Source organism: Heterodontus francisci, unplaced genomic scaffold, assembly GCF_036365525.1.
Source record: "Heterodontus francisci isolate sHetFra1 unplaced genomic scaffold, sHetFra1.hap1 HAP1_SCAFFOLD_1429, whole genome shotgun sequence".
Lineage (NCBI taxonomy): Eukaryota > Metazoa > Chordata > Chondrichthyes > Heterodontiformes > Heterodontidae > Heterodontus > Heterodontus francisci.
In genome coordinates this window covers 67941-80776 of record NW_027140190.1, presented here as the reverse complement: position 1 = coordinate 80776, position 12836 = coordinate 67941, and the positions used below count along the sequence as shown (strand labels likewise).

The 12836-nt window shown below is 47.9% G+C and overlaps 1 protein-coding gene across 2 annotated transcripts in view; it reads left to right on the top strand.

The window, feature by feature from the left end:
* The first annotated feature begins 327 nt into the window (after window positions 1-327).
* Window positions 328-12836, top strand: part of LOC137359070 (G-protein coupled receptor-associated protein LMBRD2-like) — a 68116-nt gene continuing 55607 nt past the window's right edge. Inside the window, exons 1-2 of one of the 2 annotated variants that reach the window (XM_068025173.1) lie at window positions 328-430; window positions 2080-2358. In XM_068025173.1, the coding sequence (XP_067881274.1) occupies window positions 2185-2358 (174 nt within the window). In that variant the 5' untranslated portion in view covers window positions 328-430; window positions 2080-2184. Of the gene's footprint in view, window positions 431-763; window positions 1009-2079; window positions 2359-12836 lie in introns of those variants that run through there. The other variant, XM_068025172.1, reaches the window with a different exon arrangement.

The following is a 12836-nucleotide window of genomic DNA, read 5'->3' as shown; positions in this document are numbered from 1 at the left end:
CGGGTCTAAACCGGGAGAGAGAGAGAGAGAGTCCGGGTATAAACCGGGAGAGAGAGAGAGAGAGAGAGTCCGGGTATAAACCGGGAGAGAGAGAGAGAGAGAGAGTCCGGGTATAAACCGGGAGAGAGAGAGAGAGAGTCCGGGTATAAACCGGGAGAGAGAGAGAGAGAGAGTCCGGGTATAAACCGGGAGACAGAGAGAGAGAGTCCGGGTATAAACCGGGAGAGAGAGAGTCCGGGTATAAACCGGGAGAGAGAGAGAGAGAGTCCGGGTATAAACCGGGAGAGAGAGAGAGAGAGTCCGGGTATAAACCGGGAGAGAGAGAGAGAGAGTCCGGGTATAAACCGGGAGAGAGAGAGAGAGAGTCCGGGTATAAACCGGGAGAGAGAGAGAGAGAGTCCGGGTATAAACCGGGAGAGAGAGAGTCCGGGTATAAACCGGGAGAGAGAGAGAGTCCGGGTATAAACCGGGAGAGAGAGAGAGAGAGTCCGGGTATAAACCGGGAGAGAGAGAGAGAGAGTCCGGGTATAAACCGGGAGAGAGAGAGAGAGAGAGAGAGAGTCCGGGTATAAACCGGGAGAGAGAGAGAGAGAGTCCGGGTATAAACCGGGAGAGAGAGAGAGTCCGGGTATAAACCGGGAGAGAGAGAGAGTCCGGGTATAAACCGGGAGAGAGAGAGAGAGAGTCCGGGTATAAACCGGGAGAGAGAGAGAGAGAGTCCGGGTATAAACCGGGAGAGAGAGAGAGAGAGTCCGGGTATAAACCGGGAGAGAGAGAGAGAGAGTCCGGGTATAAACCGGGAGAGAGAGAGAGAGAGTCCGGGTATAAACCGGGAGAGAGAGAGAGAGAGTCCGGGTATAAACCGGGAGAGAGAGAGAGTCCGGGTATAAACCGGGAGAGAGAGAGAGAGAGTCCGGGTATAAACCGGGAGAGAGAGAGAGAGAGTCCGGGTATAAACCGGGAGAGAGAGAGAGTCCGGGTATAAACCGGGAGAGAGAGAGAGTCCGGGTATAAACCGGGAGAGAGAGAGAGAGAGTCCGGGTATAAACCGGGAGAGAGAGAGAGAGAGTCCGGGTATAAACCGGGAGAGAGAGAGAGAGAGAGAGTCCGGGTATGAACCGGGAGAGAGAGAGAGAGAGAGTCCGGGTATAAACCGGGAGAGAGAGAGAGAGTCCGGGTATAAACCGGGAGAGAGAGAGAGAGAGAGAGAGTCCGGGTATGAACCGGGAGAGAGAGAGAGAGTCCGGGTATAAACCGGGAGAGAGAGAGAGAGTCCGGGTATAAACCGAGAGAGAGAGAGAGTCCGGGTATAAACCGGGAGAGAGAGAGAGAGAGAGAGTCCGGGTATGAACCGGGAGAGAGAGAGAGAGAGTCCGGGTATAAACCGGGAGAGAGAGAGAGAGTCCGGGTATAAACCGGGAGAGAGAGAGAGAGAGAGAGTCCGGGTATGAACCGGGAGAGAGAGAGAGAGTCCGGGTATAAACCGGGAGAGAGATAGAGGGAGAGTGAGTCCGGGTATAAACCGGGAGAGAGAGAGAGAGGGAGAGCGAGTCTGGGTATAAACCGGGAGAGAGAGGGAGAGTGAGTCCGGGTATAAACCGGGAGAGAGAGAGAGAGGGAGATTGAGTCCGGGTATAAACCGGGAGAGAGAGAGAGAGAGAGTGAGTCCGGGTATAAACCGAGAGAGAGAGCGAGCGAGTCCGGGTATAAACCGGGAGAGAGAGGGAGAGTGAGTCCGGGTATAAAGTGGGAGAGAGGGAGAGTGAGTCCGGGTATAAACCGGGAGAGAGAGAGAGAGGGAGAGCGAGTCCTGGTATAAACCGGGAGAGGGAGAGTGAGTCCGGGTATAAAGTGGGAGAGGGAGGATGGGAGTGTTCAGATGCTGATTGTGGTTTAGCCAATGTTTCTGGACAAGCTGCCTGACTGACCACTCACCAGCTGATGCTGTCTTTCTGTCTCTCACTAAATACAGCCGTATGATTTCCACCACTCATTGCAACTTCTGGGGACTCAGGAATCCTTATCTTTGCCCCTCAAGTTGAAGGTTTTTCATGTGGCCTCTCTTTATTTTCCTCACAGGATGGCTGAGTGACTGCCAATCCCCTCGCCACACCCTCCCGCCGGTGACTGACAACTGACGCCCCCCCCCCTCCCCACCCCCTTTCCCCAAGCGTCAAACTGACCATGATTGGTGCAGCATTGGGGATTGACATTGTCGCCGTTTTCTTCCTGGCACTGCTGGTACTGTATCGATACGCTGACTTCAGGAAGCAGCACAAACTGGTGATCGTGGCCACGCTGTTAGCCTGGTATCTCTGCTTCCTCATCGTCATTATCCTGCCACTGGATGTCACCACGGTAACAGCGCACTGCGCGCTCCTTACTTTTAAACCCAACAGCAATGATGGGTCAATCTTAGATATTGTCATTTTTATTGCCGTTACACCTCTGTTCAAAAGGCCCAGCAACTATAGACGGCTCAGCTGAATATCAGTGGTAGGGACAGTTCTGGAAACTTTTAGAGGAGGTATTAGATAGGCTGGCTGTAATGAACATTGATAAGTCACTAAGACTGGAATAGATGCATCCAAGTATCCTGAGGGAAGTAAGGGTGAAAATTGCAGAGTCATTGGGCATAATCTTCCAATTGTTAGAAACAATTTTTTTTAAATTCGTTCACGGATTGTGGGCGTCGCTGGCCAGGCCAGCATTTATTGCCCATCCCTAATTGCCCTTGAGAAGGTGGTGGTGAGCTGCCTTCTTGAACCGCTGCAGTCCATGTGGGGTAGATATACCCACAGTGCTGTCAGGAAGGGAGTTCCAAGATTTTGACCCAGCGACAGTGAAGGAATGACGATATAGTTCCAAGTCAGGATGGTGTGTGACTTGGAGGGGAATTTGCAGGTGGTGGTGTTCCCATGTATTTGCTGCCCTTGTCCTTCTAGTTGGTAGAGGTCGCAGGTTTGGGAGGTGCTGTCTAAGGAGCCTTGGTGCATTGCTGCAGTGCATCTTGTAGATGGTACACACTGCTGCCACTGTGCGTCGGTGGTGGAGGGAGTGAATGTTTGTAGATGGGGTGCCAATCAAGCGGGCTGCTTTGTCCTGGATGGTGTGGAGCTTCTTGAGTGTTGCTGGAGCTGCACCCATCCAGGCAAGTGGACAGTATTCTATCACACTCCTGACTTGTGCCTTGTAGATGGTGGACAGGCTTTGGGGAGTCAGGAGGTGAGTTACTTGCTGCAGGATTCCCAGCCTCTGATCTGCTCTTGTAGCCACGGTATTTATATAACTACTCCAGTTCAGTTTCTGGTCAATGGTAACCCCCAGGATGTTGATAGTGGGGGATTCAGTGATGGTAATGCCATTGAATGTCAAGGGGAGATGGTTAGATTCTCTCTTGTTGGAGATGTTCATTGTCTGGCACTTGTGTGGCGCGAATGTTACTTGCCACTTATCAGCACAAGCCTGGATATTATCCAGGTCTCGCTGCATTTCGACACGGACTGCTTCAGTATCTGAGGAGTCGCGAATGGTGCTGAACATTGTGCAATCATCAGCAAACATTGGATCTTATGATTGAAGGAAGGTCATTGATGAAGCAGCTGAAGATGGTTGGGCCCAGGACACTACCCTGAGGAACTCCTGCAGTGATGTCCTGGAGCTGAGATGATTGACCTCCAACAACCACAACCATCTTCCTTTGAGCTAGGTATGACTCCAGCCAGTGGAGAGTTTTCCCCTGATTTCCCAGTGACTCCAGTTTTGCTAGGGCTCCTTGATGCCATACTTGGTCAAATGCTGCCTTGATGTCAAGGGCAGTCACTCTCACCTCACTTCTCTTTTGTCCATGTTTGAACCAAGGCTGTAATGAGGTCAGGAGCTGAGTGGCCCTGGCGGAACCCAAACTGAGCGTCACTGAGCAGGTTATTGCTGAGCAAGTGCCACTTGATGGCACTGTTGGTGACACCTTCCATCACTTTACTGATGATTGAGAGCAGGCTGATGGGGCGGTAATTGGCCGGGTTGGATTTGTCCTGCTTTTTGTGTACAGGACATACCTGGGCAATTTTCCACATTGCAGGGTAGATGTCAGTGTTGTAGCTGTACTGGAACAGCTTGGCTACGGGCACGGCAGGTTCTGGAGCACAGGTCTTCAGAACTATTGCTGGAATATTGTCAGGGCCCATAGCTTTCGCAGTGTCCAGTGCCTTCAGTCGTTTCTTGATATCACGTGGAGTGAATCGAATTGGCTGAAGACTGGTATCTGTGATGCTGGGGACTTCAGGAGGAGGCCGAGATGGATCATCAACTCGGCACTTCTGGCTGAAGATTGTTGCAAATGCTTCAGCCTTACCTTTTGCACTGATGTGCTGGGCTCCCCCATCATTGAGGATGGGGATATTTGTGGAGCCACCTCCTCCAGTTAGTTGTTTAATTGTCCACCACCATTCACAGCTGGATGTGGCAGGACTGTTAGTTGTGGGATTGCTTAGGTCTGTCTATCGCATGCTGTTTCTGCTCTTTGGCATGAACATAGTCTTGGGTTGTAGCTTCACCAGGCTGACACTTCACTTTTAGGAGCAAAAACGTGTGTATGCTGGAACTCTGAAATGAGAACAGAAAGTGCCGGAAAGACTCAGCAGGTCTGGGCAGCATCTGTGGAGAGAGAAACAGAGTTAATGTTTCAGGTCTGTGACCTTTCATCAGAAGTGGCCAAAGTTAGAAATGTTAAGTCTTTGAGGAAGTGAGGATGAGGAGGGGGGGAAGAACAAGGTGATTGGGGGGAGGGGGTGTGAGATTAAATGACAGATGTCATGGAACAGAATGCAAATGGCATGCTAAATCGTGAAAGAGAAAGCATGAGTATTTTCTATTTTAATTATTCATATTTTTAAATTGTTTTTAACTGTGTGCTCATCTTCAACTTGTTTTTCATGATGTTGGTTTTATACACAGCTGTTCATTATTCTGCCATTAGCATTCTCTCTGAATTCGTGCTTCGTTTCTCAGTATTTAGCAACGCCTGTTACGTTCTGTTCCATGACATCTGTCATTTAATTTCTCCCCCCTCCGTCCTATCATCGACCTTCCCTCTTGTTCGTCTTCCTCCTTCCCCCTCGCTTGCTCACAGACTGTTACATTTCTAACCTTTGGCCAGTTCTGGTAAAGGGTCACAGACCTGAAACGTTAACTCTGTTTCTCTCTACACAGATGCTGCCAGTCCTGCTGAGCGTTTCTGGCACTTTATGTTCTCTCCTTATTTTGAGGTATGCCTGGTGCTGCTCCTGGCGTGCCCTCCTGCACTCTTCATTGATCCAGTGTTGGTCTCCTGGTTGATGGTAATGGTAGAGTGGGGGATATGCCGGGCCATGAGGTTACAGATTGTGGTTGAGTACAATTCTGCTGCTGCTGTTGATGGCCCCACTGCACCTCTTAGTTGCTGGCAGAATTGCAGATGATATACCCTTATTCAAAAAACGGACAAACTTAACAGTCACTGGGACAAATGTGGATGAAATGAGGAAAGCCAGCACAGATTTGCTAAGGGCGAATCATGTTTAACCAATTTGCTTCAGTTTGATGAGGTAACAGAGGGTTGATGAGGGTAAAGCTGTTGATGGATGTACATGGACTTTCAAAAGGCATTTGATAAAGTATCTCCTAATAGGCTTGTCAGTGAAGCTGAAACCTATGGAATAAAAGGGACAGTGACAGCATGGGTATGCAATTGGCTGAGTGACAGGAACAGTGTCCTGGTGAAGAGTTTTTCAGACTGGAGGAAGGTATACAGTGGGATTCCCCAGGGATGGGTATTAGGATCACTGCTTTCCTGAAATGCATTAATGACCCAGAGTTGGATGTACAGGGCATAATTTCACAATTTGCAGATGACACAAACTTGGAAGTATTGTGAACTGTGAGGGGGATAGTGATAAACTTCAAGTGGTTATAAACAGGCTGGTGGAATGTGCGGACATGAGGCAGCTGAAAGTTAACACACACAAGTGTGGTGATACATTTTGGCAGGAAGGATGAGGCGAGGCAATATAAAATAAAGGATACAATTCGAAAGAGGGGGCAGGAGCAGAGCGACCTGGGTGTATATGTGCACAAATCATTGAAGGTGGCAGGACAAGTTGAGAATGCCGTTAATAAAGCATATGGGATCCTGGGCATTATAAATAGAGGCATAGAGTACAAAGTAAGGAAGTTACGATAAACTCAAACACTGGTTTGGCCTCGGTAGCAGTATTGTGTTAATAGATTCCATTGAAAAACAAAAACTCAGTGAGAAAGATTCATCCGTAGCTTACAAAGGAAGTTAAGCAGATTCAAAGAAGAGACTTATAATGTTGCCAAGATTAGTAGTAAGCCTGAGGACTGGAAGTGTTTTAGAAACCAGCAAAGGGTCACCAAAAAGTTGACAGAAAGAGAAAAAATAGAATGAGAGCAAAGTAGCCAGGAATGTAAAACAGACAGTAAGAGCTTTTACAAGTATATAAAAAGGAAGAGAGTAGCTAATGTAAATGTTGATCCCCGAGAAGCTGAGAAGAGAAATTACTTTTTTTTTCTTTGATAAGATGTGGCCGTCACTGGCAAGGCCAGCATTTGTTGCCCAAACGTATTTATCCCTGAACTGAGTGGTTTACCAGACCCTCAGTAGGGGATTCTATCCAGTGTGTTGGTGATCAGTGTCAGTGAGGGATTCTATCCAGTGTGTTGGTGATCAGTGTCAGTGAGGGATTCTATCCAGTGTGTTGGTGATCTGTGTCAGTGAGGGATTCTATCCAGTGTGTTGGTGATCAGTGTCAGTGAGGGATTCTATCCAATGTGTTGGTGATCAGTGTCAGTGAGGGATTCTATCCAATGTGTTGGTGATCAGTGTCAGTGAGGGATTCTATCCAATGTGTTGGTGATCTGTGTCAGTGAGGGATTCTATCCAGTGTGTTGGTGATCATTGTCAGTGAGGGATTCTATCCAATGTGTTGGTGATCAGTGTCAGTGAGGGATTCTATCCAATGTGTTGGTGATCTGTGTCAGTGAGGGATTCTGTCCAGTGTGTTGGTGATCAGTGTCAGTGAGGGATTCTATCCAGTGTGTTGGTGATCAGTGTCAGTGAGGGATTCTGTCCAGTGTGTTGATCAGTGTCAGTGAGGGATTCTATCCAATGTGTTGGTGATCAGTGTCAGTGAGGGATTCTATCCAGTGTGTTGGTGATCTGTGTCAGTGAGGGATTCTATCCAGTGTGTTGGTGATCAGTGTCAGTGAGGGATTCTATCCAGTGTGTTGATCAGTGTCAGTGAGGGATTCTATCCAATGTGTTGGTGATCAGTGTCAGTGAGGGATTCGATCCAGTGTGTTGATCAGTGTCAGTGAGGGATTCTATCCAATGTGTTGGTGATCAGTGTCAGTGAGGGATTCTATCCAATGTGTTGGTGATCAGTGTCAGTGAGGGATTCCATCCAGTGTGTTGGTGATCAGTGTCAGTGAGGGATTCTATCCAATGTGTTGGTGATCAGTGTCAGTGAGGGATTCTATCCAGTGTGTTGATCAGTGTCAGTGAGGGATTCTATCCAATGTGTTGGTGATCAGTGTCAGTGAGGGATTCTATCCAGTGTGTTGGTGATCAGTGTCACTGAGGGATTCTATCCAGTGTGTTGGTGATCTGTGTCAGTGAGGGATTCTATCCAATGTGTTGGTGATCAGTGTCAGTGAGGGATTCTATCCAATGTGTTGGTGATCAGTGTCAGTGAGGGATTCTGTCCAGTGTGTTGGTGATCAGTGTCAGTGAGGGATTCTATCCAGTGTGTTGGTGATCTGTCAGTGAGGGATTCTATCCAATGTGTTGGTGATCAGTGTCAGTGAGGGATTCTATCCAGTGTGTTGATCAGTGTCAGTGAGGGATTCCATCCAGTGTGTTGATCAGTGTCAGTGAGGGATTCCATCCAGTGTGTTGGTGATCAGTGTCACTGAGGGATTCTATCCAGTGTGTTGGTGATCAGTGTCAGTGAGGGATTCCATCCAGTGTGTTGATCAGTGTCAGTGAGGGATTCTATCCAGTGTGTTGGTGATCAGTGTCAGTGAGGGATTCTATGCAGTGTGTTGGTGATCTGTGTCAGTGAGGGATTCTATCCAGTGTGTTGGTGATCTGTCAGTGAGGGATTCTATCCAATGTGTTGGTGATCAGTGTCAGTGAGGGATTCTATCCAGTGTGTTGATCAGTGTCAGTGAGGGATTCCATCCAGTGTGTTGATCAGTGTCAGTGAGGGATTCCATCCAGTGTGTTGGTGATCAGTGTCAGTGAGGGATTCTATCCAGTGTGTTGGTGATCAGTGTCAGTGAGGGATTCTATCCAATGTGTTGGTGATCAGTGTCACTGAGGGATTCTGTCCAGTGTGTTGATCAGTGTCAGTGAGGGATTCCATCCAGTGTGTTGATCAGTGTCAGTGAGGGATTCCATCCAGTGTGTTGGTGATCAGTGTCACTGAGGGATTCTATCCAGTGTGTTGGTGATCAGTGTCAGTGAGGGATTCTATCCAGTGTGTTGGTGATCAGTGTCAGTGAGGGATTCTATCCAATGTGTTGGTGATCAGTGTCAGTGAGGGATTCTGTCCAGTGTGTTGGTGATCAGTGTCAGTGAGGGATTCTATCCAATGTGTTGGTGATCAGTGTCAGTGAGGGATTCTATCCAATGTGTTGGTGATCAGTGTCAGTGAGGGATTCTATCCAATGTGTTGGTGATCAGTGTCAGTGAGGGATTCTATCCAATGTGTTGGTGATCAGTGTCAGTGAGGGATTCTATCCAGTGTGTTGGTGATCAGTGTCACTGAGGGATTCTATCCAGTGTGTTGGTGATCAGTGTCAGTGAGGGATTCTATCCAGTGTGTTGGTGATCAGTGTCAGTGAGGGATTCTATCCAATGTGTTGGTGATCAGTGTCAGTGAGGGATTCTATCCAGTGTGTTGATCAGTGTCAGTGAGGGATTCTATCCAGTGTGTTGGTGATCAGTGTCAGTGAGGGATTCTATCCAGTGTGTTGGTGATCAGTGTCAGTGAGGGATTCTATCCAATGTGTTGGTGATCAGTGTCAGTGAGGGATTCTATCCAGTGTGTTGGTGATCAGTGTCACTGAGGGATTCTATCCAGTGTGTTGGTGATCAGTGTCAGTGAGGGATTCTATCCAGTGTGCTGGTGATCAGTGTCAGTGAGGGATTCTATCCAGTGTGTTGATCAGTGTCAGTGAGGGATTCTATCCAATGTGTTGGTGATCAGTGTCAGTGAGGGATTCTATCCAGTGTGTTGGTGATCAGTGTCAGTGAGGGATTCTATCCAATGTGTTGGTGATCAGTGTCAGTGAGGGATTCTATCCAGTGTGTTGGTGATCAGTGTCAGTGAGGGATTCTATCCAATGTGTTGGTGATCAGTGTCACTGAGGGATTCTATCCAGTGTGTTGGTGATCAGTGTCACTGAGGGATTCTATCCAATGTGTTGGTGATCAGTGTCAGTGAGGGATTCTATCCAATGTGTTGGTGATCAGTGTCAGTGAGGGATTCTGTCCAGTGTGTTGGTGATCAGTGTCAGTGAGGGATTCTATCCAATGTGTTGGTGATCAGTGTCAGTGAGGGATTCTATCCAGTGTGTTGATCAGTGTCAGTGAGGGATTCTATCCAGTGTGTTGATCAGTGTCAGTGAGGGATTCTATCCAGTGTGTTGATCAGTGTCAGTGAGGGATTCTATCCAGTGTGTTGATCAGTGTCAGTGAGGGATTCTGTCCAGTGTGTTGGTGATCTGTCAGTGAGGGATTCTATCCAGTGTGTTGGTGATCAGTGTCAGTGAGGGATTCTATCCAGTGTGTTGGTGATCAGTGTCACTGAGGGATTCCATCCAGTGTGTTGGTGATCAGTGTCAGTGAGGGATTCTATCCAGTGTGTTGATCAGTGTCAGTGAGGGATTCTATCCAGTGTGTTGGTGATCTGTGTCACTGAGGGATTCCATCCAGTGTGTTGGTGATCAGTGTCACTGAGGGATTCTATCCAGTGTGTTGATCAGTGTCAGTGAGGGATTCTATCCAGTGTGTTGATCAGTGTCAGTGAGGGATTCTATCCAGTGTGTTGGTGATCAGTGTCACTGAGGGATTCTATCCAGTGTGTTGGTGATCAGTGTCAGTGAGGGATTCTATCCAGTGTGTTGGTGATCTGTGTCACTGAGGGATTCCATCCAGTGTGTTGGTGATCAGTGTCACTGAGGGATTCTATCCAGTGTGTTGGTGATCAGTGTCAGTGAGGGATTCTATCCAGTGTGTTGGTGATCAGTGTCAGTGAGGGATTCTATCCAATGTGTTGGTGATCTGTGTCACTGAGGGATTCCATCCAGTGTGTTGGTGATCAGTGTCACTGAGGGATTCTATCCAGTGTGTTGGTGATCAGTGTCAGTGAGGGATTCTATCCAGTGTGTTGGTGATCAGTGTCAGTGAGGGATTCTATCCAATGTGTTGGTGATCAGTGTCAGTGAGGGATTCTGTCCAGTGTGTTGATCAATGTCAGTGAGGGATTCTGTCCAGTGTGTTGATCAGTGTCAGTGAGGGATTCTATCCAGTGTGTTGGTGATCAGTGTCAGTGAGGGATTCTATCCAATGTGTTGGTGATCAGTGTCAGTGAGGGATTCTATCCAGTGTGTTGATCAGTGTCAGTGAGGGATTCTATCCAATGTGTTGGTGATCAGTGTCAGTGAGGGATTCTATCCAGTGTGTTGGTGATCAGTGTCACTGAGGGATTCTATCCAGTGTGTTGGTGATCAGTGTCAGTGAGGGATTCTATCCAGTGTGTTGGTGATCAGTGTCAGTGAGGGATTCTATCCAGTGTGTTGATCAGTGTCAGTGAGGGATTCTATCCAATGTGTTGGTGATCAGTGTCAGTGAGGGATTCTATCGAGTGTGTTGGTGATCAGTGTCACTGAGGGATTCTATCCAGTGTGTTGGTGATCAGTGTCAGTGAGGGATTCTATCCAGTGTGTTGGTGATCAGTGTCAGTGAGGGATTCTATCCAGTGTGTTGATCAGTGTCAGTGAGGGATTCTATCCAATGTGTTGGTGATCAGTGTCAGTGAGGGATTCTATCCAGTGTGTTGGTGATCAGTGTCAGTGAGGGATTCTATCCAATGTGTTGGTGATCAGTGTCAGTGAGGGATTCTATCCAGTGTGTTGGTGATCAGTGTCAGTGAGGGATTCTATCCAATGTGTTGGTGATCAGTGTCACTGAGGGATTCTATCCAGTGTGTTGGTGATCAGTGTCACTGAGGGATTCTATCCAGTGTGTTGGTGATCAGTGTCAGTGAGGGATTCTATCCAATGTGTTGGTGATCAGTGTCAGTGAGGGATTCTGTCCAGTGTGTTGGTGATCAGTGTCAGTGAGGGATTCTATCCAATGTGTTGGTGATCAGTGTCAGTGAGGGATTCTATCCAGTGTGTTGATCAGTGTCAGTGAGGGATTCTATCCAGTGTGTTGATCAGTGTCAGTGAGGGATTCTATCCAGTGTGTTGATCAGTGTCAGTGAGGGATTCTATCCAGTGTGTTGATCAGTGTCAGTGAGGGATTCTGTCCAGTGTGTTGGTGATCTGTCAGTGAGGGATTCTATCCAGTGTGTTGGTGATCAGTGTCAGTGAGGGATTCTATCCAGTGTGTTGGTGATCTGTGTCACTGAGGGATTCCATCCAGTGTGTTGGTGATCAGTGTCAGTGAGGGATTCTATCCAGTGTGTTGATCAGTGTCAGTGAGGGATTCTATCCAGTGTGTTGGTGATCTGTGTCACTGAGGGATTCCATCCAGTGTGTTGGTGATCAGTGTCACTGAGGGATTCTATCCAGTGTGTTGATCAGTGTCAGTGAGGGATTCTATCCAGTGTGTTGATCAGTGTCAGTGAGGGATTCTATCCAGTGTGTTGGTGATCAGTGTCACTGAGGGATTCTATCCAGTGTGTTGGTGATCAGTGTCAGTGAGGGATTCTATCCAGTGTGTTGGTGATCTGTGTCACTGAGGGATTCCATCCAGTGTGTTGGTGATCAGTGTCACTGAGGGATTCTATCCAGTGTGTTGGTGATCAGTGTCAGTGAGGGATTCTATCCAGTGTGTTGGTGATCAGTGTCAGTGAGGGATTCTATCCAATGTGTTGGTGATCAGTGTCAGTGAGGGATTCTGTCCAGTGTGTTGATCAATGTCAGTGAGGGATTCTGTCCAGTGTGTTGATCAGTGTCAGTGAGGGATTCTATCCAGTGTGTTGATCAGTGTCAGTGAGGGATTCGATCCAGTGTGTTGATCAGTGTCAGTGAGGGATTCCATCCAGTGTGTTGGTGATCAGTGTCACTGAGGGATTCTATCCAGTGTGTTGGTGATCAGTGTCAGTGAGGGATTCGATCCAGTGTGTTGATCAGTGTCAGTGAGGGATTCCATCCAGTGTGTTGGTGATCAGTGTCACTGAGGGATTCTATCCAGTGTGTTGGTGATCAGTGTCAGTGAGGGATTCTATCCAGTGTGTTGGTGATCAGTGTCAGTGAGGGATTCTATCCAGTGTGTTGGTGATCAGTGTCAGTGAGGGATTCTATCCAGTGTGTTGGTGATCAGTGTCAGTGAGGGATTCTATCCAATGTGTGGGTGATCAGTGTCAGTGAGGGATTCTATCCAGTGTGTTGGTGATCAGTGTCAGTGAGGGATTCTATCCAGTGTGTTGGTGATCAGTGTCAGTGAGGGATTCTATCCAGTGTGTTGGTGATCTGTGTCAGTGAGGGATTCTATCCAATGTGTTGGTGATCAGTGTCAGTGAGGGATTCTATCCAGTGTGTTG